The sequence below is a fragment of the Arachis ipaensis genome, chromosome B03, assembly GCF_000816755.2.
Source record: "Arachis ipaensis cultivar K30076 chromosome B03, Araip1.1, whole genome shotgun sequence".
NCBI classification, from domain to species: domain Eukaryota; kingdom Viridiplantae; phylum Streptophyta; class Magnoliopsida; order Fabales; family Fabaceae; genus Arachis; species Arachis ipaensis.
The window spans coordinates 3,707,507-3,723,743 of record NC_029787.2 but is presented as its reverse complement, the minus strand read 5'-3'; the positions used below and the strand labels follow the sequence as shown (position 1 = coordinate 3,723,743).

Genomic DNA, 16,237 nt, shown 5'->3' with positions numbered 1-16,237 from the left:
TTTTTAAAGTAAAATAATTATACACTGATACAGAATTTAAAATAAAATTAAAATATTTACATCAGAATACTATTTTTTCAAAGATTTTTCTATAAACAACATTGATGGTTGAATTTGCAGACATTCCTACGTGATTCATAAGTAAAATTTTTAAACCTCTTTTACTCTTAATTCTTGAAAGTGCCACATATAATTAGCCATGTGTAAAAATTGGTTTGGACAAGTACAATCCAACATGAGATAAAGTTTGTCCCTGAAACTTATTAATTGTTATGGCAAACAATACTATTATGGGAAACTATCTTCGTTGGAATCTAACTGGGACGATTTCATTTGTTGGTACCATATTCATTCTTGGAATCAAAGCAATATGATCAACATTGTTACCCGTTAAGACTTCACATTCTATGACATAATTTTCAAACTTCCTAACTTGTAGCCTTGTACCATTACAAAGACCACTGGATTGGTCACTATTCATCAGTAACATCACCGGAACACCAACCTTAAGTATTAATTTATGTGGAGGCAAACCAGAACAATTTATGCTATTCAGTAATTCAGAATCATAGAGATCTAGTTGACTCTCCATATTCCCTTCATCCATACAAATGGAATCCAAACTAAGATATAATTTTTGTTTTCTCTAGAAATGATAGCTATCAGATGGTTGTTGACCTCTTGAACGATGTCTAGTGTGGGACAGTGGGAGTCAGTATAAGAATAATAATATTTTAGTTACTATATATATAGACTAAGAACATCATTGTAACAATTTAAATTGGAAATTATTTGACACAAATCTTAGAAGTGTCGTATGGACCAGTAGACAAACTCAATAGTTCAGAATTTTCATGCGACAAAAGGCCCTACAAAACAATTGATTCAATAAAAAGACATCATCAAAATCTGGTTGATCTGTTTTTGCAATACCGAAACAAAAGAGAAAGTTATTAGCCAGAAGGGGTTATAGGGTTAGGATTGTATTTATCCAGGAAAGCAGAGACCAAAGAATTCTCATTAGTCATTCTCAACACATGAATCACATATGGTTCATAAGAGTTCAGATTCCTCATCTTGAGTTGCACTTTGAAGATGAACTTAATATCCCTAAACATATCAATCTCTTTGGGACAGGAATTTTTCTCAACACCCTTCACATTTAGCGAAAAAAAGTTCATTCATGCTCTCATAAATAATAAAAATTAAGGTATAGTTCAAAACAAATAACACAAAAAAATTAATATGACATCAAACCTTGGTCACACAAGACACTGCCTAAGGTCATTGGCAGAAACTCCAAGAAACTTTGCAGTTTCTCCATCGAACAAAACAAAAGAGGCAGCATTGGTGTGGTCTATCACTCTTATGTGGATGATGTACCTATTATTCACCAAAAAATTTACAATTCAAAAATAATATACTACATAAATTATACAAATAGTCAGACTGTCTATACTATGTTATTATTGAATTGGACGCAAATAATTTTTTAATGGCTTATCCAAAAGTCTCCATCCCACACGAGAGAATAGTTTAAAATAATTCTTATTATATATAATTCATAAAAAAATGTTATAAAAAAGTGAATTAGTCCTTACATTAATGTCTCTTAATATATGTATATTTATATTATATTTATATTGATAATAAATAAATAAATATTTATTTAATGTAAAACATTCTCATGTAATTTAATTCGCACTGAAACTATATAACATGATTCTAATAATATTTCAAACAGTAAACTATAAGTAACAATTATTCAATTATAGCTTACCAAAATAAAAATAATTCTATTACGTAAATTCATATATAAATTGAAACTGTTGAAAAAGTATACATAAGTAATCGGAATATATACAACGTACAATGAAAAACTATCAATTAAAATAATAATTATTTAATAGTGTCTAAGCAAAAAATTGTTAATTTTAAAAAAAATTAAACAATCCACCGCATTGAACATAAAAATGAACAGAACATAAAAGTAAAATGCATCTCTCCTTTGTAACATATAGATATGTGAATCCCAATATTCACAATATTTTACCGTTAGAAAATAAATCTATTCTAATAAAAATATAACAATAAAACGATACAATTAAATTATAACCCCGGTAACTAATTAATTTATTACATATGATTATTAAATGAAAACATAAATGAGAATAGTTTAACAGCACATCACAATCCCAAACAGCACGACCCACAAAAAATACTATGTACACTTTAATATACCTATCCACCTCTAAATGACAATGAAACCGTTTCATTTGGTTAATTATGTTTAACTCTTGCTATATGTTATGCTTTGAAAGAGATGGTTAACCTTATTTAAAATCAATTATCTTTAACCTATTAGGCTAACTGAATCACGAATGATAGAACTCAACAACAAAATTTATCAAGAAATAATACAAATGATTAGTTTATACCATTATTTTCTTAGACAATGAGTATGTAGTGTGTGAATGTTAAAGAAGTATCGTGAGTCATACCTTGGCACATAGAACCCATAGTCTTTAATGCAATTGGAATAGAAATATCTTTTCTCAAGTTCCCTTAAGCCACAACGACACTTCTTACATCTTTTGTACCACCAACCAAACTCGATCTCAACTTCTTTAATCGTCCCGACAGTAACAGATACAGCATCATAAAATCGATGGATGCAAGGGTACAACACAACAATTGAGATTATGATCCAACAAACATTAGAATTAATAATTGAAAAAAAGGAAGACTAATAAAGAAAGAATTTTACCTGATTATGCTCCTTTATCTCGACAATTGTTTTGTAAACTGACAGACGCAAAAAATCTTTCTCAACTGAAATAGGTTGATCACAGACCAGCGGCATTATGCCTTGTCCGTCAACATGATCCAATTTGTTCACCCTTGCATTTTTAAATCAGAATTTATGAAATTTGCTAATAGTTAAATAATCAAAAGCCTTGTATAAATATTCTGCTGGCCACACTACTGATCTATACACTGTACCTTGCAAAAAAAATTCTTGGCAACTGGAAACTCAACATTGATAAACAGTTTCGAATTGTAGTTTGTGTTGGAAACATCCATAACCCCTACAAAAAAGACATAACAAATTAAAAAAAATACCAGAAGCATATGATGACACAAAACATGCATTCAAATACCAGTAAAATAAACAAACCACTATAAAATTTCATCTTGTCCATTTGAAAAATAACCACATAGATAAGACACGGGTGTTCTTCCAGATATTTGAGCAAATCAAAAGCAAAAGACTGTCACAACGTTATCCTTAATTTCTGTCCACCCCTATAAGAAATAGCAATGCTTGTAGAGTAAAGAGAGGCACAAAATTTTAAAATAAGATTTTAAAACAAAAGCTACTATCAAAAAGATATTAAGCATTACTCAAGATCATCAAGTTCTATGGTGATATAACTTGACGGCTTCCCGTCCCGTGTGAACTCGACCAAGTTACCTTTAGAGGCAAGCTGACCTATCACATCTACAAAATAAAGGCACGAATCTTTTCATTAATTTTTAAAGTATTATTTAATTGTTATAGGATATTATAAGAATAATACATAAAATTATATAAATTTTTTTATTAAACAAAATTTAAATGAAACAATATTTAATTGAGTTAAAAATTATATTATTTCTTAATATAAAATTATAGGAAGGGAATAATTGTTATAGGAAGGGAATAATAAAAAAAAAATTAATCCTTAATATAATTTCTTAATGAAACAAATTTTAAAAATAAGACATGCTCCGTCACAATATATTATATTATATTATATAAAAATCTTCAATCAATTCAAAAGATACAAAATTAACATTCACGGCAAAAGCCCAAAATAAAGCCGAACTCTTTTCCATGAGTAATAACTAATTTCTTACGGGTTAGACCCTATAAATTTTTTGGGGTGTATATTTGGTCAGAAGATAAAAAGAGAAGCAAATTTTACTTAAATAAATTTCACGAAAATTATATGAATCTATAATACTTGAGACTTGAGAGGAATAACAACAACCATTACTTGAATCCATATCTGTCCACTATATGCTCATAATAAAAAAGACAGCAAATGGTGCAAAACAATATATAAGATTAAAAAATTAGACCTCAAAGAATTAAACAACACATGTATTATAGATTAATCTAACAAAGTACTTACCAACTAAATAACCATCTTCTTTAGACTTTGTGTGAATTGTTTTGAACGGAATAAAAGTAAATCCGTTTAATAGAACTGAAGAATTTTATACCGGACGCACAATCGTATCCCTCTTGAAGTGGAGTCTAAATTCGTATCTAGTAGACTTGAACTTGATGGTATTCAAAGCAACTCCAAAATTAGTGACCACGTACACGTTGCCCTCAGCGAGTAGGCCCTCGAAGATCGGAACAAATATGTCTTTAACAGTGCATTGAATTGTATCTCCCTGAATGTATTAATTTTATAGAGTTATAGATAAATGAGGTTTATTGCTGAGTCATTAGCAAAATAAATCTCACATGCAAAGTGAAGATTTTACCTCTTTATCAAGGACAACCATCTCAACAGGTGCCTTCATCCCAGATTTTGCAAAGTAAGAAACGGTCCAAAGTCTAATGACACGTACTTTAAGCTGTCACACCTTATACGCTGGACCAGCATTGATACACTTGATGAGATCATACCTAAAAATCAAGGACCTCATATTTAGTAAAAAATAAAAAAAAAATATTGTGAAACAATCTACATGGCACATAAACTCACCTAGATGCCATTGCTACCTGCCACTACAAAATTACTCAAATATTATGAATTTCAGTATAGATAAAGAGTAAGTGTGGTGATCACCTATGCTATACTTATAGAGAGTCACAACACTTTTCAGTCCCAGTATTGGTAAGGATTGCAAGAATCTTTATGTTTCTATCAAAATCCAACTAAAAAAAACGAAAAATTTTTGGACTATTCAGGATTAAAGAATCTGAATCATATCAATAAAATAATTATCAAAATTAGGATAGAAATTAACGGCCAATATTTATTGTGTTCCATTTACATCGCAAACTGGAGTTTAATTTTGAAAAATCAAAATAAGAAGCAATATATGATGAAGAGGTAATCACTATATTTACATACACTAATTAGGTACTGTAAATCACAAGAAGTTTCAAAAAGGCATGAAATTATTTTATTTTTATATGTTGTCAAATTATTCTATATCATAGATACTGGCATTTCAAGAGGTACAGAATAAAAAGGGTATGAGAATAAAATTTGATATATAGCACCATTTTTTGTTTCTTAATCTGATATAATTCCTAAAAGGTTTGTTAATAGTACCTTCAATATGACTAAAGATTGTGTTGATCGCAGCAAGCCATTTATCTCTTTCACCTTGCATCCGTTCTATAAGTATTCTCCTTTTATGATCCTCAGTCAATTGCTTTATGCGCTTGACCTTCAGCCTCTGCTATTGCTTTAACTACAATAGTAGATAATTCTATCTCAGCACGCTCTCTCTTAGTCTGATGCTGCAGTGGCTGCGGGCTCGCAATTTGGGGAGCTAAGGTAAGGTTCTTCTTTCAATATCAAAATTTCACGTCAATTTCAGAGAGGAGAAGTGATGAGTGTGGGAGTGGGACTGGGTTACGGGTTACGGATTACGGGCTTAAGCCGTTGGGGATTCATTTTTTTTAAAGTCAAAACAGCACCGTTTGGAGGAGTTATTACTTATTAACAAACCAGAAACCCTTTAAAAAAATGGCCAGTTCTAACAGTTCATCGATTAACTACAGATTTGACTGACTTTGTAGTCAGTTTTTTGTCAGACGGTTTACTCATAACATCTTTTAAGCCATTTTTAAATTTTATAAAATTATTTATAATAACACCCCATACAAAAAAATTAAAATTTCATACAACATTTTTTCGTTCATTTTTAATAGCTCATAAATACAAAAAAAAATATTATACAAAATTTAAATTATTTTTGTATTAATTATTATATACAATACCCATATCATTATAATTATTCAGAAGTTGCATGTAATTCGAACCTTATGAATTTAATTTACTACATATTTGTCTAAATCGAATTTATTCAATTTAATTTATATAGATATGTAAATTTGATTTATTTAAATTAATTTATTTTTATATGTGGTATGATTTGATTAAAAGAGCAATAATTTATGCTGCTTGGTAGATTCTTCTATAATTTTATCTAGCATCAATAAAATTCCACTATCACTGGTTAAAAAAAATTAAAATCTAAAACGATGGTTAAAAATAAATAAAGAGAATAGATTTAATGCTTCTATAATTGTATGCGTTTTTTTTTCTGATTTGCGTTTTTATCACAATTCACAAGTTGTATGTTTTATAAATTAATGTTAATTCATATGTAGTATATAAATAAATTTAATTAGAATAAATAAAAATTTATTTATTTTATTTTAGACTTTATAAATGAAAAGACTAATTAACTAATATAACGAATTATAATTAATGTAGTATAATTAATTAAGTAATATATAAATTATAATAAATTATATTAATTATATTAATATTTAAATATCTAATCAAATCAATTAGTTGATATAATTAAGTCAGTGCAATAAATTGTATTGAATGAATTAAAACAATTAAATTAGGAAACACTCTCCGAAGCATGCCACGTCAGCTTCATCATTAAGTGCAGACATCCGATTTTTATATAATAGAATAGATGTGATTAAATCTCTGCGAAGCTTGTTTGTGATTGTAGGAAATGCTCGTTCATAAACAATGTCATTACACCTGGAAACTTTTTGTGCAGAAAATATGCCGTAATACCTACGAAGGTTGTTGCAAGCTATATATATTCCAAAGTTAGGAGTGAGACTCGAATTCGAAACCTCTAGATGAGGATGGAAAGATTATGCTATTTGAGTTATAGCTAGTAATTTTCATTCTATTGATATTAAATAGGGATTAGTTTTTGCATGCAAGTTTAATTATTTGTCTATGATTAAGTGGGGCTGATTTAATGTAAAAAATTAACTTAAAAGGGTACAAAAATATTGAAATTTAAGGTTGATTTTTGCCTTTTTGGATTAAATATTTGGGTCTCGTTATATATTCAGCCGCTTTTATCAACTAAGTTTAATCAAATTGGTTTAAATCCAACAAAAATCACTAACACAACGTAGGTGTGAATAATACGCTTTCTATTCTTTGCGTTCCTTTTTCTTTGTGTATTTTTTTTTTTATATTCTTTTGTGAAAAAGGAGGAGGATGAGATGGTGATATTGATGATGATCATGATGATGGTAAGATGGAGGAAGAGGAAGAAGACAAAAGTGGAAGAAGAGGCAAAAGAAGAAGAACCACAAAATTACAAAAATGTAAATACGCACGCGTATATAAATTTAACTTAATTGGACATAGTTAAAAAAAACTTGATTATCTAATATTTCTGTAAATATTTTTAGAATTGATTGAACTTGATTTTAATTGAATTGGAAATTACTTACAAATATTTATATTTGGATTGCAATTTAATCGGAACTAATTATGATTTTTGTCGTTTTATCTCTTATTTATATCACAAGCCGTTTCAATTAATCAGACAATATTATTATTCAATTACATTGTTTATGTTGTTGTTGTAGTAAAAATAAAATAGCTAATTTTTTTTTCAGTAAATCAATATTAAGTTCTTAAATTTAATCCTAAAAAGGTTGAAATCTATGAGTAAAAATAATTGTAAAGAAAGAAAAAGGGAAAGGAAAAAAAAAAAAAAAAAAGAAGAGAGAGAAAAGGGACTTTAACTCCTGAAGAAGGGGTTTAAGGCATATAGACATGGGAGCTGTGAGACTGTGGAACCTAAAACCCACGTTACTTGGTTGGCGTTCGTTTACTGGGTCGCATCTGGAGTGTGCGTTTTTCACTCTCTTCCTCCTCCCTTCTCCCATTTCCTTACATTACACCTCACACCCTCTCTCACTTATTTTATTTATAACCGTCTCACTCACTTGAATGTCGGCACCGCAGAGGCTTCTCTGCACTCTCTCTTCCAGAACCTTCCTCTTACTTCCATTTTCCCATCCCTACAGAACTCTCGCTTCTCCTCCTTCTCCTTTCTCACTCATCCCAATGCCTCGCAATCAGGTACTCACTTTACGACCTTTTGATTTCGTTTTAATTTTCATCTTACCTGCTTTCGCGCGAATCGGATTCTCGTTTCTTAACTCACCTCAAAGTAGTTAGTTATTTATAACTGATTAACTGTCGTTTTGATTTTCATCTTACCTGCTTTCGCGCGAATCGGATTATCGTTTGTTAATTCACCTCAAAGTAGTTAGTTAGTTATAACTGATTAACTGTCGTGTTTGAAGCTCGAATTTATAGAATACTGTTCCGATTCTCGATCGGAGCTAGCTTGGAACTTCGAAACGCGCTAGATTTTGAAGTGATTGATTGATTAATTGAGTGAGTGAGAGATTGTTCATTTTTTGTGCAGCGGAGGGGACAACAATGGAAGGAGAAACCGAAACGCGAAGGGGAATTATCGGCTGCGGCTGCGGCTGGGGGAGGTGCAATTACTTCTTCTGCTTCAGCTGGAACAGTTACTAACGGCCTTGCCGGATTGCGTATTGCTGAAAGCGGGGCGGCGAAAACCAGTGTTGGAGCTGGTGTCCAAGATAGGAAGGTGATTTGGAAACCGAAATCTTATGGAACTGCGAGTGGAGTCGCAACTGCCGAAGCTGAAATGGCTGGTAAAGGTGCAGCTGATGCTGATGCTGCTGCTGCTGCTGCAGGGGCTGAAGCTGTTGTGGCTTCGCCCAAAACGAGTGGTAGTCCCAGTTTGAGCAAGTTGTTTAGCGGTAATTTGTTGGAGAAATTTACTGTGGACAACTCCACATACTCGCAGGCGCAAATCAGAGCTACTTTCTACCCAAAATTCGAGAATGAGAAGTCAGATCAAGAGGTTTGATCATGTGCTTTGTAAACAATTCAGTGTACGTTTAGTTCTGAAAATATTGCTTATATTATAGTTGTTCTATTTGCCTGTAGATAAGGATAAGAATGATTGAGATGGTAGCTAAAGGTTTGGCTACGTTAGAGGTATGTTTGTTGTGCTTTAAATTTTTGTGTTGGTTGGGAAATTGTTGAATGGTGTGATTTTTATGATTTTATTGATTTTCATTGGTGGAGTTAATCTTGTTGTCCTGCATGTGCAGGTTTCTCTCAAACACTCTGGTTCTCTTTTTATGTATGCGGGTCATGAAGGTGGAGCTTATGCGAAAAATAGTTTTGGAAATATGTATGTTTGTGACAGATTATGTATATTTTGGAATTTTTTGTTTCCTTATTTACCTTATGCTCGTTGTTTTTTTCTTGAATAGTAGTCATGCAGCAACGTGGATAATGGTCATGCCTTAGGGCATGATAGTTTTTCATTCATAAATAAATAATTTGCTAGGAGTACATTCCCTTGGCCTCCATTTCTCCCTCTACTCATATCCCTTTGTTATGCTTTCTTTATGCGGTTAATATTTTTATTTATGGTTCATTGCTCTTTTCCATTGTTGCAGATACTGCTGTTGGTGTATTTGTACTTGGGCGGATGTTTCGCGAGGCTTGGGGAGCTGCGGCTTCTAAAAAACAAGCTGAATTTAATGATTTTCTTGAGGTAATTTTGGAAATTAGTATAAAATTGAATAGCATCTGGGCTTTGTGGTAGTGGCAAACATGTTTGGAAATGCAATTTTTTGGGTAGTATATATACTAATTTACAATTGTTTGCAGAATTAATTATGCAGTGATTTACTAATGATTTGCGTACAAATAATGTGATGGTCTTGAAACATGTGGATGACTTCATTTTCTGTTTTTCTTATTTTAAAAAAAATCAATATCTTCCCAGTTGTGTTTCTTTTTCATAATTCAATTCATTTTGTGATCTCTCTTGTTGTGCATGCACTTTTCAGTTCATGTGGTTGTTAATTATATTCACCATGTGTAGATAAGTTGATAATGATACCAATCTAGGATTGTATTGCTACTTTTATTTAATCTCTAGTTTAAGTCATGCTTAAAACTGTCATTATTATCTTCTTTTCCAGAGAAACCACATGTGCATATCAATGGAACTTGTAACTGCTGTTCTTGGTGATCATGGACAGCGTCCCCGAGAAGATTATGGTATGAACAGTTATTTTTTGGTTCATTCAAGAAACTCAATGTTAACTAATGTTCTACACACAAGATCAAAGCTTCATGGTCATGGAAATCATTACAAATTTGTCATGTTAATTCTTTGTTTCATATATATATAGAGAGAGAGAGAGAGCAAGGTTTGGTCTACATCTTCCTTAGATCTTTTATTAAGTTATTTCTGATCCACAACCTTGACTATTAAAACAATTGAAAGGTACATGGGTCACTGTTTTCCCCAGTATCTGGAGTTGAGAAAGCAATGAAGTTTTCCACAGAAGTGTATGAGTTAATTCTTACATGGAAACAACAAATGCATCCAACTCAAATGATTCCAAGATTTACTCCATGTGGAGTTTTGCGTAACATTCTTTTGTATCTTAACTTCATTGTTATTGTCTTTTTCTGAACAGCGGTAGTTACAGCAGTTACTGAATTGGGCAATGGAAAGCCAAGGTTCTATTCAACTCCTGAAATAATTGCTTTCTGCAGAAAATGGCGCCTACCTACAAATCATGTGTGGCTGTTTTCAACAAGGTGAACATTCAGGATCTTTTTTCTTTTACATTAAGAAAATAAATAGAGGATGTATATTGCTTAGCATATCATAAATGACTCAAATATTATATTTCTTTCGAATCCAGTTTCCGACTTTGGAGTTGCACTTTAATTCTGGATCATTTCTACTTAAATATGTTTAAATTGAACACCTTTTGTTTTTTGAATCCATAGTTTTATGTGTTTATATGGTATATTAGGTGTTTTCTTATTTTATTTAGGAAGTTGCAGAGGAATTTTGAATTTTAACTGAAAGAAACTGTTTGATTCATTTACTGTCTGGGTTCATCTATCACGATTACCTTATTGTTATAAGGAATGGTGGTACACGAGTTCCCTACGATCCCTATCTCGCTTCCTTTGATTGATTTTCTTATTTTGATGGATATACTTCATTTTTTGGGTAAATTACATTGACATCCCTTAACGGGTACTTAGTGTAATATTTATAAGGGTGGTCAATGTTATTTTAATAAATACAAGGGTTCGAGCTATTTTATTTCAACACATACATGTTGACTTGGACCTTAATATTATCTGTTTTGAGGTTTTTGTGGACAAGCCAATTGAATTTCACTTTCATTTCTTTATGTAAACATAGGAAATCAGCATCATCCTTCTTTGCTGCCTATGATGCTTTATGTGAGGAGGGTACTGCAACACCGGTATGCAAGGCTCTTGATGAAATTGCAGATATATCTGTACCAGGTTAAGATTAGCACAATTCATTTTACTTGATCTTCGTGCCCTATGCTTGACAGTGTCATACACAAAAGTGTTCTATATTTCTATCTTTTCTTGTTATTTCATACATGAAAATGTTCTATCTGAAGACAAAGTATTTGGTTAAAAGCCATTTTCAAATGATGATTTAAAAGAATATGTTTTGCACAATGGAGAAATATATAACATCTCCGAAAGCAATAATATTACATGCACACTTGGTGCCATAATTCAACTTTGCTTACTTCTTACCATGATCATCGTCTCTCACTTCTGCATCCACCATAGTCGACCAAGATATTTTTGAAGTAAACTTTTGGTGATGTAGCAAGGAATATATTCGACACTGAATTGAATTTCTATCTATCTATGAACTTTGAACTTTTTAATGTTTCAAATGGATCAAGTATATAGTTTATAGTTTTGTTCTATGTTATTTCCTTTTCATTCCACCTGAGATATGTTTATTTTGACATTTTGTTTTCATCTGCTGCTGCTGGTTGTTGTTGTTGTTGTTATTGTAAAATTCATTGCTATATCTATTTTCATAAATGTAGGTTCAAAAGACCATATAAAGGCCCAAGGTGAAATTCTGGAGGGTCTCGTAGCTCGTCTTGTGAGTCATGATAGTCCAAATCATATGAAGAAAATTTTGAAAGAATACCCTTTTCCACCTGCTGATGGAGGTATGATCAGTGGTTCTCTCTATATATTGTGTGCTAGCTGCTGTACCGCATCTTATGCCTTGTTATTTTATTGGTATTATGCTCGTTAGTTGAGGAAAGAGAATTAGATATGCCAAGGCTTAGGATCATTGAGTAATCCCTTTTATGCATAGTACCAATATTTGATCAAGAGTACCTGAAAATTGGATTTGGGTTATGCAAATGGAACCCTTTTTTTCTGTGATAATGACTTAAACCCTTTTCTTGCTAAAAGCGTACCTTTTTGCTCCTCCTAATTGTTAGTTGAAGTTCAAAGAAAGTTGAAATAGCATATAATTTTTTCCATTCTCCTTCAGATGCCCTTGATTTGGGACCAAGTCTAAGGGAAATTTGTGCTGCAAATAGGTCTGATGAAAAACAGGTACAGCATAAATACATCTTGATTTGAATTCATTCTATTGTAATTCTTGAGGTGGATTTGGATCTGGGTCATCAGTTTATGATACCATCTTGTCAAGCTAGGAGTGTAAAAAAACTAGGCAACAGTGGGATGGAACCCTATTTGAGACCCAATGCAGGATATGTGGTTCCACATTCACCCTGTTCTTGCTATTTGTTAAATGACAAGTTCATTCATGAAAGGATCCAAATCCAGATGGATTTTTAAGTAAATGAATTGACTATTGTGTTTTGTTATTCTTCTACAGCAAATAAAAGCTCTTCTTGAGGGTGTTGGTAGTTCTTTTTGTCCCGACTACTCGGATTGGTTTGGGATCGGTGCTACTGATTCTCATTCAAGAAATGCAGACCGATCTGTTCTTTCAAAGTTTTTGCAAACCAATCCTGCAGACTATTCAACTAAAAAGTTGCAGGTCAGTACATCCTTAAATCGTATAGTTACACATGGAAATTTGTTAATTATGACAAACTGTACTAAATCGTTCAGTTCATAGTTATACCTTTCTTTTTAAATTTGAGTCAGGAAGTTGTCCGGTTGATGAGGGAAAAACGCTTCCCCGCTGCATTCAAATGTTATCATAACTTCCATAAAGTTGATGACATATCAAGTGACAATCTTTTCTACAAAATGGTCATTCATGTACACAGTGACTCAGCTTTCAGGAGATACCAGAAAGAAATGAGGTCCCATTTCAATCTGATTTATTGTTGAATGCTCAGCTTATTAATTTTCTAGAGAGCCTTCTATTATCTTGCAAATTAAATTTTACTTGATAACTTCTGAGCTGCAAATGTTTGGCACTTTCAGGCATAAACCTGGATTATGGCCACTATATCGAGGTAAATGCTTTTTTCCTTTTAATCTATCTATTCATTTATTCTGAGATTTGCAAGCTAATGATTCTGACTCACTTGTGGTCAATTGTTGATTGTCTTATTCACATGTGGTGGTTCTTGCTAGTCTCACGTTTCAAAAGTTGCATTTGATATGTGTATAATTGTTTATAAACAAATATATGCTGCTTGTTATTATCATTTCGTCACAGCTCTCTAAGAACTTAACGTATGCCCAGGATTCTTTGTTGATATCAATTTATTCAAGGCAAACAAGGAGAGAACCACTGAAATTTCAAAGAATAATAGTACAAGTGAAAGTGCTAGTGATAGCTCTGAGAAAGAAGAATTAGCTGATGAAGATGCAAACTTAATGGTCAAATTGAAATTTCTTACGTATAAGGTATGGATTAGTGCTTGAACTTGATTTTTTTATGTATTTGTATTATTTATGAGGAAGAATTCATTTTGTTATTGTAACTTTCTATCTTATTTTACCTCTCCTCCTTAGTTGCGAACATTTCTCATTCGAAATGGCTTGTCAATTCTGTTTAAAGAAGGTCCAGGTGCTTACAAGGCTTATTACCTAAGGTAAGTTTAACGGGGCTTGTATTTGACAGCTGAAACTATATTATAGTTTGCTTTCATATATTTTGATGGAAATTTAAGGACACATAATTGTATTGCATAGTTTATTTTTAAATGCATGTTCCAAGTTAATGTACATTTTCACATCTGAGCATCTTTTTCACCATCAGTTAGGTTGCAAAAACATGAATGCCATAGAAATGATCTTTATGGTCTAGGAAGTATATTAAGCATGAATTGTTGCTTCATAAGAAGGTTTCTTTAATAACTCTTCAAAATGGTACCACATGGCATGCACATAAGGACTTTAGCGGATAAACTTTGATTCTCGACTAGATTCATTTGTAGTATGTGTTACATCGTTAGAAGCGTTTGTGTTCTAAACAAATAACACCCGCAGCCACCCACATACCCAAGCAACTTAATGTGAGACAAATAAACCAAGAAAAAGTAAACCGCCATTAATTCCAAACCTGTGTTATACCCTATCCTTCATCTATGTCCTCCTTCATGACATGTTTTATCAGCATGTTAGTTATTCAGTTCTGGTTCAGTAATTCCAAGGGCATAACCAATTATTTAGCATAATAAACTTGTTATTGAAGATGTAATATTAAAGGATTAGGAATATGTTGGTAATATGTTTATTCTTTTGTCTACGTAGTTTGTAATTTGAACAAATTTTATATTCATCTTATATTTGTTTGCTTTGACATCACAGACAAATGAAAATATGGGGAACCTCCCCAGGAAAGCAGAGAGAACTTAGCAAGATGCTTGATGAATGGTACACCTGCAATTCTAGTCATTTTTCTCTTCTCCTATCTGTTTGTCTATTCTTTGTTTTCCTATTTTGGTTGGTGTAATTGATTAAGATATATTCTCTGCATACAGGGCTGTCTTTATAAGAAGGAAGTATGGAAATAAGCAACTATCATCATCAACTTATCTTAGTGAAGCTGAACCTTTCCTTGAACAATTCGGAAGACGAAGTCCTCTGAACCAGGCTCTAATAGGCTCTGCGGGTAATTTAGTTAGGACTGAAGATTTCTTGGCCATTGTTGAGGAAGGCCAGGACGAAGAAGGTGATCTTGCAGCAGAGCGGGAGTCAGTGTCACCTGGGCCTAGTATCCCAGTTCAAGACACGGTCCCAAAAGCTGATGGGCTGATTGTATTCTTTCCTGGTAATTCTACTTATATGTGAAACCTTCAGCAACGTTAAAATATGTCAAGTTGATGAGTTGGCTGTTTTTCTACTGCATAGGAATCAGTTTCAGCTAGCATTATTGAGTGACTTCTTGGTGTTTTACTGTGATCACAATGAGGATTTTGTTTTAGAATTTTTTAGATGCTAAGCTAGTTTAGGAGAGAGAGTTTATGACAATCTTTTCTAATTGCCTGTGTGTGTAATTCAGGCATAATTGATTTTGTTGTAGGTGAACCCATGATTATTACATTTTTCTTAAGTGTAGTTATGCAGCTTGGTCTTTGTTATTACTTATCTATAAGAGGTTTTCCTTTTCTTCCAGGAATACCTGGTTGTGCTAAGTCTGCCCTTTGCAAAGAATTGCTAAAGGCTAAAGAAGGATTAGGAGATGAGCGGCCAATGCATAGTCTCATGGGTGATATGATAAAAGGTAATATTTCTCCTGTAGGATCTAGAAATGGACAAACGTTGGTTTTTAAATTGTAAAAGTTCTTCCTAATATGATTCAGGTTCATATTATTTCCCTCGCTTAGTTGTTCCTATTTATTGAAGTTGTAAACGATCACTGGGATCATGTGTTAGTCTTGATAGTTAGGTTAAGAAAGTACCTTAGTATGTGGAAATTTCACATATTTGATCATGTGGATTTTCTCCATTGATTATATTTTCTTATGAGACCTAGGTTAAGGTCCTCTTCCCCTCATCAATCATGAAATTTTTGTATATGATCATGTTAAATTTTTACATGAGGGTCCATTCTCTCTTAGCATTGCCTATAATACTTGAATATATATATATTTACCAATCAATTCTTCTCAGATAACTAAATTTTGTGGCTTATCAACAGGAAAATATTGGCAGAAAGTGGCTGAAGAACGCAGAAGGAAACCAAAGTCTATAATGCTTGCTGACAAGAATGCCCCAAATGAAGAAGTTTGGAGATTGGTTGGTTAAGTTATTTCATTGTGGCCTCTTGAAATTATGTTTTCTCTTCCCCACACTTG

At 32.3% G+C, this 16,237-nt stretch overlaps 1 protein-coding gene across 1 annotated transcript in view; it reads left to right on the top strand.

Moving 5' to 3' along the window:
• The window catches only part of LOC107629182 (tRNA ligase 1), an 11,831-nt gene continuing 3,435 nt past the window's right edge, over window positions 7,842-16,237 (top strand). Inside the window, 19 exon segments of the mRNA XM_016331900.2 lie at window positions 7,842-8,150; window positions 8,503-8,970; window positions 9,057-9,107; window positions 9,224-9,314; window positions 9,578-9,675; window positions 10,109-10,187; window positions 10,613-10,736; window positions 11,359-11,465; window positions 12,038-12,166; window positions 12,502-12,566; window positions 12,853-13,017; window positions 13,128-13,288; window positions 13,413-13,444; window positions 13,678-13,841; window positions 13,950-14,029; window positions 14,748-14,813; window positions 14,921-15,210; window positions 15,556-15,663; window positions 16,081-16,178. Coding sequence (XP_016187386.1) covers window positions 8,019-8,150; window positions 8,503-8,970; window positions 9,057-9,107; window positions 9,224-9,314; window positions 9,578-9,675; window positions 10,109-10,187; window positions 10,613-10,736; window positions 11,359-11,465; window positions 12,038-12,166; window positions 12,502-12,566; window positions 12,853-13,017; window positions 13,128-13,288; window positions 13,413-13,444; window positions 13,678-13,841; window positions 13,950-14,029; window positions 14,748-14,813; window positions 14,921-15,210; window positions 15,556-15,663; window positions 16,081-16,178 — 2,508 coding nt within the window. The 5' untranslated portion in view covers window positions 7,842-8,018.